This window comes from Phaseolus vulgaris, chromosome 10 (genome assembly GCF_000499845.2).
Source record: "Phaseolus vulgaris cultivar G19833 chromosome 10, P. vulgaris v2.0, whole genome shotgun sequence".
In the NCBI taxonomy this organism is placed as follows: domain Eukaryota; kingdom Viridiplantae; phylum Streptophyta; class Magnoliopsida; order Fabales; family Fabaceae; genus Phaseolus; species Phaseolus vulgaris.
Window position 1 is genome coordinate 25595649 of NC_023750.2, and position 15021 is coordinate 25610669.

The 15021-nt window shown below is 37.3% G+C and overlaps 2 protein-coding genes across 2 annotated transcripts; both read right to left on the reverse strand.

Moving 5' to 3' along the window:
- Positions 1 to 215: 215 nt before the first annotated feature.
- On the reverse strand, positions 216 to 1736 carry LOC137817521 (uncharacterized). Its single transcript, XM_068620808.1, has one exon. It carries the CDS (start codon positions 1734 to 1736, stop codon positions 216 to 218), a length of 1521 nt encoding a protein of 506 aa, XP_068476909.1.
- An 8964-nt stretch (positions 1737 to 10700) lies between these two features.
- LOC137818635 (vesicle-associated protein 1-2-like) lies at positions 10701 to 14451 on the reverse strand. The gene is made up of 8 exons (XM_068622169.1): positions 14238 to 14451; positions 14024 to 14094; positions 13818 to 13899; positions 13260 to 13375; positions 12996 to 13160; positions 12862 to 12912; positions 12208 to 12285; positions 10701 to 11055 (listed from the first exon to the last, which is right to left on the reverse strand). Exons 1-8 carry the CDS (start codon positions 14287 to 14289, stop codon positions 10942 to 10944), a joined length of 729 nt encoding a protein of 242 aa, XP_068478270.1. The 5' UTR covers positions 14290 to 14451; the 3' UTR covers positions 10701 to 10941.
- Between the last annotated feature and the right edge of the window lie 570 nt (positions 14452 to 15021).

Consider the following 15021-nt stretch of genomic DNA (forward strand, 5'->3'; position numbering starts at 1 on the left):
ACTTTCTCCTTCTTTGTCGCACCGGTCGGACCTGAGGGTCCATTGCAAGACGATGGCAGAGAAAGTCTGGGTCGATACCTGGCATGTCCGAGGCTGACCACGCAAACGCGTCCAGATGCCTCTCAATCACCCCGGCGATCTGTCGTCGCGTGTCCTCGCTGAGCGGCCCTCCCAGTTTGAACTTCTTCCCCTGGATCTCCGTCTCCACCCACCCTTCAGCAGGGTGGGGGCCTCTTTTCACTGGCGATCACCGCCCTTGCGATCCCTGACTCGCGGGGCATGATCATGCTCTCTTTCTCAGCTTCTACTTGGGCCACCCCTGAGCCCCCCAGCACCGCTTCCTCCATCTCCACATCACCTTGTGTGCCTCTTACCAGCCCTGCGACCTCCGATCGCCTCTCGTCTACACCCGGCGGCGGCGTCGAGGTAACATGGCACACACTCCTTTGTTGCTTGAGGCTGTTCTCATAGCAGCGCCTAGCCTCCTTCTGGTCTGACTTAATGGTGATCACCACCCCTTCCATCGACAGCAACTTCAACTTCATGTGCCTCGTCGACGGTACAGCTCCCAACCTGTTGAGCGTCGGCCTTCCCAACAGTATGTTGTAGGCAGATGGGGCATTCACTTGGTCCCCTGCGAAGCCATACAAGCACCCTGCGTACGGCCTTAGATGATCAAGGGACAGCTGCAGCTTGTTGAATGTCGGCCAGAACATCACGTCCGCCGAGCTTCCCTGGTCCACGAGGACCCTGTGCACCTTTCTCCCTGCCGTGACAAAGGAGATGACTATAGGATCGTTGTCGTGAGGCACAACGTCCCGGAGATCCGTCTTCGTGAATGTAATGTCAGCGTCGGGGGTATGATCTTCTTCCACCAAGTCGACAGTCATCACCGAACGAGCGTACCTCTTCCTCTGGGAGGTTGTACACCCCCCTCCAGAGAAGCCCCCCGCGATCGTGTGCACCTCTCCGTGCACAGGTACCTCGTGTTGTGGATCTTTTGCTGGTGGCCCCGACGCCCGATCACCTTGCGCCTCCCGCAAGTAATCACTCAAAAAGCCACTTTTTACCAACTCCGCGAGTTGGTGTCCCAACGCCAAGTAAGAGTGGAGTGAGTGGCCATAAGCCTGGTGAAACTCACACCACACATTCTTCTTCCTTCCGAGCACCTTGTCAGTCTTCTCTGGTGCTCGCAACCGCGCCGCTATGGCTGGAATGGCGATCAGCTCCGCCAACTCCACCACGAAGTCAAACCTGGGGGGCACGTTACTCTCCCTCGCGCGCCCCCTGCCCTGGTCCTTCCTAGGCTCGTAAGGGTGAGGCTTCCCCTGAGCCTTCTTTCCTTCCTTGGCCTCATGCACCCTCATCGGCTGCTGAGACCTGCTCGGTCCTCCGCGCGACTTGGTCGGTGCCGCGCTTCCCCTCTTCTCATAAACCTCTGTCTCTGCTACGATGTGCGCCACAGCAGGACGCCTAATCTCCGCAAAGGTACTGGGATGATTTTTTATCAAAGATTCACTGAAAGGGCCCGGCAGAACCCCTTTCTTGAACGCATGCACCAGCATATCTTCATCTTTGCTGGACAGCCTCACCACCTGGGCTCCAAAACGACTAAGGTAATCCCTGAGGGACTCACCTTGGTTTTGTGGCACGTCGAACAAGTCATACGACACCACTGGGGGTGCCCTGCTCCATGAACAACTTAGAGAACTGCTGAAACGAGGTGATGATGCCATCTGGTAGGCTTACTGATGGAGATCAAGCCCAAGAGAACATGGAGGCCACTCATCAAGCTCAAGAAGAGGTGGAGGCACAAATGGAGGACGCCCATGGAGGTCAAAGTCCACCTCAAAGGATTACAAGAAGCATGTTCAAAGCCTTGGGAGCTAGAGGACATTTATTTTCTCTTTTTGTAGTGTCTTTAGTTGAAGGTGCTTAGAGGGAAACCTTAGAAACCTCTTTTTGTTATAGCATCTTTTAGGTTTTTAAATAGGAGCTTTAGGGGGGTGTATTAGTAGATAGGTGTAGGAGTAGAATAGGGGGTGCCAAAGTAAAGGAAGGGATCACACCTTCCTTGCTTGGCAATTAGCGCCGGTTCTAGATGGTTTTTGGAGGGAATTTTGAATTGTTTAGCTTTCATTTTTCAGCACCTTAGGCTATAAATAGAGGTGCCTTCCTTGTAAAATTCAGATTTGATTTTATCTAAAGAAACTATACTCAAAATTGGAGTGAGCATTTGGAGAGCTTTTGAGCTTCTACTCTAGTCTTATCTTGAAGGACCATGGTTTCCTCAAGTGGCGGCTTGCACACTCATCTAGGAGCATCCATTCTTCTAGTGGCGTGATCATCCAACCATTCCTCCATCTTCATGAGCATTCTCTTCTCCTTCCTTTCTTCTTCTTCAATTTGTTCATGTAGCCTTGAGTTTTGAGTTGTTTTTGTTTCGGTTCCTTTAATTTTCCAGCACCTATTTTCTGTTTGCTTCTTAATTCTGTTCGGTACTTTTGTTTTTAATTCAATTCTGTTCGGTCTCTTCTTTTCATTCTCCTTTGTTGATTCAATTTGACAATATTTGGTTCATCCAAATGAGTTTGGGATTTGGTACTTGTTATTGGTGAGTTCTTGATTTTAGAACCATGATCCAACTTCTAAGAAAGTGCCTCTATATTTTCCAGCTCAAGGTGATTCCTCAAAGTGTCAAGAATCTTGTTCTATGTGGCTATTGGAATCACATCACTTACGAACCACTCCAAAGCAATCCCGCTCAGGGTGCTCATGAACAGCTTGCAATACACCGCATCCGAGCCCCCATAGAGCATCATCTGGGTGTGAAACGCTGTTAGATGCGTCTCTGGGTCCTCCACCCCGGTAAAAAAGGCTTTCACCCCCACCAAGTTTGGTGGCACCACCGCGCTCATAATCTCTTATGAGAAAGGCATGGGGAAAGTCCTGGGGGGAGACGGCGGCGGCACCACCCTTTCTTCCGCTGCGCGTTCCTTCTGCGCTTGCAGCGCCTTGCGCAACTCTTAATTCATTCTGTCCAACTCCTCGTTTCTGCTCTGTGATGCAGACAAATCCGCTTGCATCCTTTCTTGTTCCGCTCTTGACGCTGCCACATTGTCTTGCAGCGTTCGCATCATTTCCAAGACCTGCGCCATCGTCACAGCTCCTTCTTCAGCTGATGGCGCGGGTGAAGCTTGCCTTGTCTTTCTCATTTTCTCAGCAAAGAATCTCAAGAACAAACGAAATCTAACAGCAAAGTGTGGATGGGATCACAAATTCACACGGGCCCCACGGTGGGCGCCAAATGATCTTGCAGGAGATTCGAACGTCAAAGGATTCGCCACGTCAAACTCTATCTTCCACCTCCTTAACCGCGACAAGTGCAAGAACTCCAAGCACTCCACAAGAACTCCAAGCAAACCTGCGAAACACACCAAACGGTGCCTCTAGCGGCCGATTGCACTCCGACGCTCAAATCAGTCTTACAAAACCACCAAAGAACTAAGAATCTTTGCGAGACTCGTGTGCACTCTGCGTGTGTGTAAACTAGTAACTTGCAAGAATGAATCTTACCTCCCTTTGTATGAGCGTGGAATGCCTTTATATACTCTGTTGCGCGCCTAAGTTACCCGTGCGTGAAGTAACTTAGCGCATTTCTTCCACTAGGTGTCTCGTGCAACCTCAGTGTGAGTACCAAGTGTGGCTTGGCTAAGCGCACGCACCAGGCATCACCTACTGTGTGAACGATCACCTCTGCTTTGCACCATGCACGTTATGGGTTGAGAGAACACCGATCACCGACTGGCTTACTAGCTCTCTTAGGCCACTCTCGTGCACGGCACTACAAAGCACATAACTTCTCCTTTCTCTGATACTCTGCCACACAAGGCTCGTATGCAACACTCTCGCTGGGAAACGTCCTTCGTTTCCAGCTTAACTGCGTGCAACACGAAAACCCGATGACCATCGCTCACACCGGATGACCGATCGGTGCACCATAGTGCCACGCCCTCGGCTTCCAGGCGCTTATCTAGGCGCTGATCGCGCATCCTCTCTGAACGCCGTCCCCTGATCACCGATCACCCCCCTGGGTGACTTTCTCAATGACTCATCTGCTTCCCTGGCCCACGTGTTCCACTAAGAACGGTCCACGTGGCTATCCTTTGCGGACGTCACCGACTACCGATGACCGACCGGATCACTCTCTATTTTGCTTCATTGTAATTTGGTCCTCATGGACTTCCTTTGGAGAGAGAGACTTTAATATGACCTTGTGCCCATGGAAGTCAAAAGAAAGTTTGTTGGTAAAGCCATCATGGAAAACTTTTCTATCAAATTGTCATGGCCTACCCAAAAGAACATGTGTAGCTTCCATTGGGACAACATCACACAAGACCTCATCTTTATATTTACCAATAGAAAATGTAATGAGGACTTGTTTGTTAACAATGATCTCACCTACCTCACTTAACCATTGTAATTTGTAGGGCTTTGTATGAGAGATAGTAGACAATCCAAGCTTATCTACCACTCTTGTACTAGCCACATTGGCACAACTACCCCCATCCACTATTAAAGAACATAACTTGTTATTAATGAGACATCTTGTATGAAAAATATTTTCTCTTTGACTTTCATCAAAGGGTTTTAAAACTTGACCAAACATACGTCTCACAACTAGCAAGTCACCTTCAAGTGGACTTTCGCTCTCATGCTCACTTTGGGATCTAGAAGGTGAGGAATGTCTAGAGGTTTCGAAATCATGCTCACAAACTACGACCCCAACAAGTATAAACATATTTCGTTTAGAAGAGCAATTAGAAGCTATGTGACCATATCCTAAGCATTTAAAACATTTCTTACCAGACGATTTGGTTGGTGATTTAGGATTAGAAGTTGAAGGCTTAGAATCTCTAGTTTTGAAAGATGATTCTTTAGGAGGATACTTTGAAAAAGATTTATTTTTATTCTTCCAAGTTGTTGAAGTTTCAAAGGCTTCCTCAAGGACAAAGGACGGTAGATGAATACTTTAAAGATTTTGAAACAACTTTGACTAAAATGAATATGGATGCTAATGAAGAGTCAAAGATGAAATGGTTTGTAAGTGGTTTAAGAAGAGAAATTAAAGATTTTGTAAAATTACATGAGTACTCTTCTTTAAAGAAAGTGGTTCATCTAGCCATCAAGGTGGAATCACACCTTTTGAAAACAACTTTCAAAAATACTCATGATGATGGTTTCTACAAATCTTCTAGGAAGGATGCAAACAACATTTCTACAAAAACTTCTCCTTCCAATTTTTCAAACCAACCCACTTCTAAACCAAAAGTTTCTATCCAAAATCCTTCTACCCCTAAGTCACCCACCAAAACTTTACGCACCAAATGTTTTAAATGTTTAAGTTTTGGGCACATAGCTGCCTATTGTCCAACTAAACAAACCACAATGTTACACGTGGTTAAACAAGACCAACCTAAAATAAAAACCAAAAGTGAAAATGAAAGAGACAAAGAAGGCCAAGTTGACATGGGTCTTATCCTTTCACCTCCAAGGTGTTTTCCTTCCTTATCTTTTTCATTACCAAAGGTTCCTACTTCACCACCATCTTGGTTAAAGAATGTTAGGGATGATTTTTTTTTCATACCTTCTAATGGTTTTCACCATTTAAGAGGACTTTTTCCAAAAAATATCATCATTCCCAAACAATCTTTTCCAACTTGGTCTGTCTATAGGACCTCTTATGCCTTTTCATATGACCGGTCGGCCTCTACACTATAAAGAGGAGCTTGGTTCTTTTTGTAAAGTTGAAAGTTGAAAGTTGAATATTGAAATTGAAAGTGAGGTTACTCTCTAGAATTTGAGTGGTTTCTTTGTGAGACTTGCTCTCCCTTCTCTTTGTCTCATCTTCTGGGTCTTGGGAATCCTCAAGTGGCGGCACTCTCACTCATCTTGGAGCCTTCCCCCATCCAAGTGACGTGATCACTCCCATTGTCTTCAACCACATAAGTTTCTTCAATTCTTCATCTTCTTCTTCCATACCCATTCTATAACAAAAACTCTAAAACATGTTTTGTTTCTTTTTCTTGATTTTCAATTGGTCAAATGTTGCTATTGAATGTTTATACTCAATAGTTTGTCATTGGTTCTTGTTTTAATCGGTTGGAATTACTTGTTGATGTTCCATTCGGTTCATGTTCTTGAAATGGGTTTCCCATGGGTTTCTTGATTTGTGTTCTTGAAATGGGTTTCTTGATTTGTGTTCTTAAATTGCTTGTAGAATCTTGATCCCAATTCATGAAAGTGTCATATAATAGGTCCTCTCCCAATCAACTCACATCAGGATGTGCCATGTGTCACTTTAAATGAGAATAGAGAGTATCACGTGTCACTTCGAGAATGCATTGTTGAAAGATGTTTTGGGAAAGCTTTTGAATGCTTGAATTTTTTATTTATCTTTTTGAACAAATTTTGTGGGGTTGCCATGTGTCAAAATTTTCCCTGAGAGTAATCTCCATTTGTATTATAGATAGATTTCAACATTTTCATTATAGGCATTGATACATTTATTATGAGAATTGCAAATATCTTATAAAATTTCCAAGGTTTGTCTATATAGTTTTCAAAGGTTCTTTTGGAGTTTCTATTGAAACTATGTTATCAAAAGTTTTAAAAAAACTCTTCTACTTAAACTCACTCATACTATTTTGGGTACATCATTAGTTAAGTAATGAAACAAGAATTTGTTCCTAATTGATTGGGTTAGTAAGAAATGGAAAGGCACAACTTGCATTACTATGGTGTTAGTAAGAAATGAAAAGCACAACTTGCATTATTAGTATAACTTTAAATATAACTCAATCTTACATCAATATGACGTATATATCCACATATATTAAATTAACATGTAAGATCTTTACCAAGACAAGTGATATATGCAATGATAAATTATTATTTATTGGAAAAAGGATCTACACCCTAAAAAAGATAGTGATCTAGATTTTAAATTGAGGGATGATGCCATGGCTGATGTAGACGTAGGTGGAAGGACTTTGAAACGTGCAAAAGTATAGCTAACAATTGGAAGCATATAGTGGAAGGAATCTCTTGGTAGTGTGTAAAATGGACTTGACATCCATTTTGGCTTATCATGTAGGTCCCCTGGGCTGTGTTTAGGGTGTGGGAGACTTGGGATATGTTTGCTTTTTCATGGAGTTTCCAAATTAAATCTGAAAAGTAAATTTTGTTGTGACATGTTTAATTTTGCATTATATAAAATTTTACTAGGAAACTCAATTCAATATAGATAAGATTTGTGTTACTTTTGAAAACTCAGTTTTCATAGTTTAATCCGAAAGTGATCTTTTGCTAACCATGTGTCTAACTCTTAATATTCCTTCTTTGAACTACAATCACTAAAATATTTAATAAATGAGAAATATTGGAAAATATTTGTATGAACATTGTAGCTGAATTATTAACAAAATCAAAAGTTGAAAATAATGAGTGTATGAGCTTATCCAATCCATTAATACGATTTTTTCCAAGGTTGATTTGTATGACTTTGCATTTCAAGATTCTTTAAAACAAACTTAGGCTATGAGCCATTTTAATTTGGATTTATCATGCACTCTTTTAAAAAAAGTATAATTTTTAATATTTATCATTATTAGTAAAAAATATTCAATAGTTAAAATTTTATTAAATATGATGTTATATATATATATAGGTGTGTGTATACACTAACTATATCATTAAATATACCTTTATATAGATAAATATTTCTTGTATTCTATACTTTTAACTATTTATAATGTTAATATTAATATATTATATTAAAAAATTAGGTTGGATGTGTCTCGTCTTACGTATCTTGAGTTCAAATAAATGGCTTTATTAAAATTTTAAATCTCCCTCAACTTATTCTTAGAAAAAATGCTACAAAATTATGTTTAAAAATATCGAATTTTTTAAATTTACACTACAAAGTTATTCAAACATCACTTGTACATTGTATCAGCTCTTTGATTGATTTTGGTAAGGAATTCAAATAAATTTGAGTTTTATATTGAATAAAAATAAAATATAAAGAAGAGTCATGAAGTCATTATCGTAAAATTTTGGATTGGAACTCATTATGTGTTTTTTATTTGAATAATTAACCACAATCTCTCTTTTCTTTTGCTTTGATAGGTGTGACTTTGTCTATTTTATAAATATTTTATTCACTTTTTTTATTTTGAAATAATATTTTAGAATCTAATTACACTTTTCAACACTTATTTTAAAATGAAAGATGATAATAGATAAAAAAATATTTATAGAAGATTGTATTGGGAGGACATTACCATGTTTCTTGATATCTAGTTTTTCTTTGGAGACCTTTATCTTTCTTGTCTCCAAGAAAAAATGTCAAAGTTTATATAAAAAACACTTATATGTTATTTTGATGTCTTTAGTTTAGACTATATGATGGAGATCAAGCTCAAGTGGACATGGAGGCCAATCAACAAGATCAATAAGAGGTAGAGGCACAAATGGAGGACGCTCATGGAGGTCAAAGCCCACCTCAAAGGCTTACAAGAAGCATGTTCAAAGCTTTAGGAGCTAGGGGACAATTATTTTCTCTTTTTGTAATTTCTTTGGTTGAAGGTGCTTAGAGGGAAACATTAGAAACCTCTATTGTTATAGCATCTTTTAGGCTTTAGTTAGGAGCTTTAGGAGGGGGGGTGCGTTAGTAGATAGGTGTAGGAGTAGAATAGGAGGTGCCAAAGTGAAGGAAGAGGTCACACCTTCCTCCTGCATTGTCTTTGGCGCCGGTTCTAGAAGCTTTTTAGGAGGGAGTTTTTGAATTTGTGTAGCTTGCATTTCAGCACCTTAAGCTATAAATAGAGGTGCTCCCTTTGTAAAATGCAGATTGGAATTTAGAGTAAAGAAACTATACTCAAATTTTGAGTGAGCATTGGAGAGTTTTTGAGCCTTCTTCTCTAGTCTTATCTTGATGGATCCATGGTGTCCTCAAGTGGCGGCAGCACACTAATCTTGGAGCAGCCATACTCCAAGTGGCGTGATCAATCACCATCTCTTCCATCTCCATAAGTGTTCTTTTCTCTAGCTTTGTGTCTTCTTCTTTTTCATGTCTAGTATGATTGTTCTTGCCTTTGTTTGGTTCGGCTATTTACATTTTCCAGCAAGCTGTTCTTCCTTTGTTTGATTTGGTTCGGTGTGTTTAATTTCCAGCACTTCTATTTTCAGTTTGCTTATCTTTTGTTCCATTCTTTTCGGTTCAATTTGATCAAATTGGAACTTCCATATAAGTTTTGGATTTGGTGCTAGTTTTGGTGAGTTCTTGACTTAGAACATTGATCCAATTCTAAGAAAAGTGACTAACTATTGTCCAACTCAAGTTGATTCCTAAGAAGATCAAGAATCTTTCTCTTCTATGCTATTGGAATCACATCACTATATATAATAATAAACTTTTTAAAATTTTAAAAAAAAAAATCAATCAAGTATTTCTCTTTTTAAAATTAAGTGAGTTTGTTACTGGGTGATTTTCTTCTATCTAAACTTCTTAAATTATTTTTTATTCAAATATTTGAACATGTGTGAGGATTTGAGCTATGGAAATTGTTTTAAAAGAGAAATGTAGTGTATTTTTTTTAAGAATTTTATATGATGCAAGATTCAGATTTGAAGAGAAATTTTAAAATATTTTATTTGGACAATTCTTTTTTGAATTCTTGATTGGTGAGTTTTGTGTGATAGAAAATTTAATATAATGCAAAATTTGGGTAAGAAATGAGAATTTAAGGATGGTACGAGGCTCAGACACTCCTCTTAAATGGTGTGTTAGTGTCGGATATTCGTATCGAACACCGACACTCGTATGATACTTGTAAGACACATATCCGTAAAGTATTCAGTTCAAAAAGTATTTGTTGAATTTATGACAATTATAGTATAATTCTAACACAATTTTAAAAAGAAAAAATACATTAATTTTGTAAAAACTCAAACTTATTGTAAAAATTTTTATTATAAGAATAAGAATAAAAAACAAATCATTTTGAACTAGTCATGAAAAACATTTTTCTGCTACAAAAAATAATCTGGAACATACTTGTACACATAAATTTTTATTGTCAATTTATATAATTTATAATTATATAATATATAGATATGTGTCTCATGTCCTACATTTTACTACAGTTTAGAAGTAGAAGATCATAATTGAATAACAAGAGCTTGAGTAACTAAAATTATATATAATTTAAAAGAGAGAATGGCACATAACACTTCTTTCATTTACAAAAATTCATTTGAAGAACATTTCGGCAAAAAGTTATTTTTATAATTTTTTTGGAGAAGCAAAACAATCTCATTAAAGCTTCAAGGTATATCTTGTATTTAAAATGAACATAAAAAGAGAAAATCTTAATGTATAAGAATTTGAAACTAGAAAAGTATTTTTGTTATATTAAAATAAAAGATTTTACTGGATTAAAAGTATCACATTTACTCTTACGATATAATCTAATGTGATAAATAATAAAAATACCAAATAAACTTTTAATTTTCAAGAAGCTTGAAAAGAATGATTGTGTTACCACGAAGACTTTTTATGTTCAAAATATTGAAGAACACTAAGATGGTGCCACGACTTAGCATTGAGACAACTAAGGGGACGCAGGAAAAGGTTGTGCTAAAGAATTAATCACATGAAGCATATCAGATACCAATACAGTTCCCATGATACAACTTTGTCCACTGTCTATGATTGCTATGGCTCATAACAAGTACCTACTTTTTGACCACACATTCCAAATTTGTAGGAGCAATACACGACAATAAGACAACTACTTTTGGTTTGGTTTTTCCACATTTCACATATTTCTTGTTGCTTTCTACAATTGATCTCACTGCTGCCAATCACTCAGGTCACGTCCTCTTCAGTAGGAAACCCAGAATGATGCCAATGATGCCAACAAGAACTACGTACATGAATGGTATGCCGTCGCGGCGGCTTCTGCGGGCTTGGCGCCTCAAAGGCTCCTGTCATGGAAGATTCCAAGCCAGTTCATTATTTTTTCATGATTGTATAAAATGTAGATAATTGTACTATGATGTAATGTAATTATTGGCTTCATCAAACATTTAACCATCATTGCAAGTGATGACTACAATTTGACTGCACCACTAGTACTCATACTCTTGGAAAACTCCTCTAGGATGAGTTTGTTTTGAAGTTGAGAGGAACTATGTATGCGTTTGGCACAGCAGAAAAACGTTACATTGAAGCATGTGGCACAGTAGAAAAAGTTGATTCCATGTGCTTGGCAAACAGGTATCTAGTATGAGAAGTGATAACGAATCTGAACTCTAAAGTGTTGAGAAGAAGATAGAACCCAGACATATAGGACCAAACAGGTATCATGGCTTCTTACTTAGCAATCAAAAGATTCAAAACATATTATGCATTGAACAAGTTCCTCCTTCTTGCTATGATTTCAATTGGAAGAGTCAACAATAGGAATACAGCAACAAGTCATCTAAATAACTCTCCTTTCTTTTTCTATGGTAGGAACTAAAATAGCTAGGCATAGAAAACTATGAGCAAAATGTAAGAAAATTGATTTAGGAGGCAGATTATTTCAGGATGTTCATTAGTTTTTCAGGGTGATTTTTAAACTATCCAACAACCATACTGATATAACCAGTTTAGAAAAAAATGGACCATAGAACTAAGCCTGACATGAAACTTAAGCAGAAGCTTTTAAGAATCACACAGTAGTATATGTTTGATGAGATTCAGAGGTTACCATTTATTTTTATGAAAGCAAAATTAGTTTAGAATCAGGATATGAAACATGTTCCTTTTGGTTCCCCTGCTTCCATTTTCTCCGATCATTAATCAATCAAAATCAGACAAGGATTTTGAGATATTCTGATACACTTGGATTCATGAACACATGACATTAACTAATCTTTCCCAAATTGTAAATTCAGACATAATGAGATTGATATTGAATTTAGTTCATCCTAAAAATTGAGTAACATAGCACGAGAAACCAATTAGAAGCATTGAAAGGGTATGCCATCATAGGATACCATCAAGATCATCATCTAAAGGAAGTAGAAACATTCAACATAATACATGTATAAACAGGCTTGAAAAGTTTTTCTTTTTCCGAATGAATTCCATACCAGTTCTTGCTGAAGTCTTTTGTTTTGCTCAATAATAGAATTCCTCTCCTCAGTTAGCTTTGAAATATGAGTTCTTGCCTGAAACAAAAACAAATTCAAAATAAGAACAATTTTTCTTTTATTCATATATCTCTAAAAAAGTTATCCAAAGCTCTTCTTTGAGGCAGTTAAGATAACTTCTTCAATAATAATATAGTTATCAATGCAAATAAATGACTTGAATCAATCCACTTCAAACAGTTTATCATCACGAGCATAATAACATGCCTAAATAGAAACCCAAAGAAAATTCCAGCACCACAAGGCTATCAAAGAAAGATCACTGTTTAAAAGGTCAAACCAGTGATATAAATAATAGGTTTATGCATTTCAAAAACATTTGAAAGGTAGTTCCAATATCTAAAATCTAAATTAGAGTTATCATGATATTTGAAACATATTTCTACAACAGCATGCAAATTGGTCCTTCTGGTCTGGGGTCAAAAGGAGATGTTATTGCAGACATGTTTGGGTTGGGGTAACAGCCAACAAAAGCATTAGCTTTTCCAATATGTACCCCCATAGAATGATAGAAATTACAATGTTAACCACTTTTCTTTTTAATTGAAGAAGAAATCTAATGAGAGTAAATGAGAAATTGTAATTGTATGTTACCTCAAAAGAAGTGTCCTGATGCTCACCCCGCTCATTGAAAGCTTTTGAAGCCTACAGTGCATGGGCACAACAATTAGTTAACTAAAAAGATGAAAAATGGTTTGAAAATGTATACAAACCCACTGGTTACTTACTGCAGTAAATTCCAAAGCATTTGAATGCCCATTTTCAGATACAGATGCACGAGGTGAAGAATCTTCATCAGATCCTTCTCGAACAGGGGATGGTGGTTGAGGAGGAGCAACATAAACAACTCTCAACTTGCACTCTTCAACATCATGACCAGATTCTTTATTGAACTAGATAAATCAGCACAAGAAAACCATCAAATTAAGCACCATGTCACACACATGTAGTTATTCTATCAAGAAAAAGTGTGTAATTTGTTAAATGGATACCATTTCTGGAGTGATATCTTTTGTGGTTGCACCAGGGCTTGCAACTACACTCTGAAGGAGAAACTTATCCTTGCATTGCATGTCTAGGGGCGCCTCCTTTTGCGATTGCATTGTTACTAAAAACATAAATAAAACACTAAGAATCAATACATAGAAAGATTAGTAACTAAACAGTATAGATTCAACACTGTAAGATTTTTATACTATTGACCAGTTCAAATCATCATTCATATGACTTTCAAGAAAGTTATAATGAAAGTCAAACAAACATACCATGGGATTAGTGATTGGTTTGCATTGTCAGTGCAAATATTATTTATTCAAAATAAATATGGCACAGAACAATGAAAAGAAAAAGCAAACAAAAATCAATAAATATATAGGCTACAGCAAAACTTAACCAACAAAATTACAAATTATAAACAGTTAAACGTATATAACCAAGTGCCACACCAAATCAAGTAAAAGAAGTTTCTCTTAGCATGCAATTGTGCTTTTGTGTGGAAGAGGGAGAATGAAAAGGAGCAAGGGAAGAAAGAAAGAGTGAGAAAAAGAAACCTGTGATATCACATGTGGACCTAGGCATCACAACTCCAGTGTTAGGTCTAACACAGTATTTCTTAGGATTTGTTGTCTTAACCTGCACAACCATGAATTTTACTCCAAATCAAAACTCTCCACACCACAAAAAAAATAAACTGTACCCTTAAAAAAATTAAACATCAGAAGTAAGTCAGAAAAGAAACACTGAGTAAAACTGGAACCTTGAAAGCCACATAGTTGTCTGTCTTGTTAGACAACTGCAAAGAGCATGAGATCTGCTTCCTCAATTCAACTATTTTGACAAACCCAAAACCCAGAAAATTAAAAAAAAAAATACATATTAAGAAAGACCCAGAGGCAGAAACCAAAGAAAAAGCAAAAAGTTTTAATTTGCAGAGAAAAGTAAAAATCTTTATTGAATCTGAACAGGCTCACAGGCAAATTGAAGCTCCTGGGGCTGTATGTGGAGGAGCTCGATGGAACTCATGGCGGAGGGATCGGCGGAGAGAGAGAACAATGGCAGTTTCCGGCGAGTGAAAACGGTTGTTGTAGGTAGAGAGAGTCCAACTTGCAAAGCAAAAAACTTGCGACACTTTGTGTCTGTGATCTTCGGAAATAGTTTACATACAAAGCATCGAATGTAAGGGTACTTTCGTCATTTTCCCCTTCAACATCATGACTATATTAACTGGTCCCACATTTATGACGAAAACAACTTTTTTTTTACCTTCAAATAAAAATATTATTTATTTTTATTATCTAAGTTTTTTTAAGACTTAATATTTTAAATTTTATGTTATGTGATTGCATGTAGAGAATTTTAAAATTTAGGTCTTTAAATTGTGACCCTGAAAATGTTTTAATATTTTAATAACTTTTTATTTAAGTTACTTTGAAAATAGAAAAATCTTTTTATTTTATTCTTGTGACTTATAGTTTTATTTAAGATTGTGAAAAAGTCTATTGAGGATTAAAAGAATAAATAAATAAAGAGAATTAATTAATTGACTCTTAAATTTATAAACTTTTCTATGTTGAAGATGTCCTTAAAGACTAAATTGATTCTATTATTAAAAAAAGAAAAATTATTAAAATAATACAAAATTGTAATGGTATTTGATAAAAAGAGGTTATCATAATTTTAGGAAAAAAAAAATTTTTATAACAATTTTTTAATTTATAAAATTTTATTTTTAATTTATAACAAGTTTTAATTTTA

Bases quoted from the DNA above. Each gene is read 5' to 3' on its own strand.
- LOC137817521 (XM_068620808.1), bottom strand. From the start codon at position 1,736: ATGGCATCATCACCTCGTTTCAGCAGTTCTCTAAGTTGTTCATGGAGC.
- LOC137818635 (XM_068622169.1), bottom strand. From the start codon at position 14,289: ATGAGTTCCATCGAGCTCCTCCACATACAGCCCCAGGAGCTTCAATTT. The intron at 12,913-12,995 runs GTAAGTAACCAG...CATGCACTGTAG, and splicing joins ATGCTTTGGAATTTACTGCA to GCTTCAAAAGCTTTCAATGA. The intron at 12,286-12,861 runs GTAACATACAAT...TTTTTGTTTCAG, and splicing joins ATCAGGACACTTCTTTTGAG to GCAAGAACTCATATTTCAAA.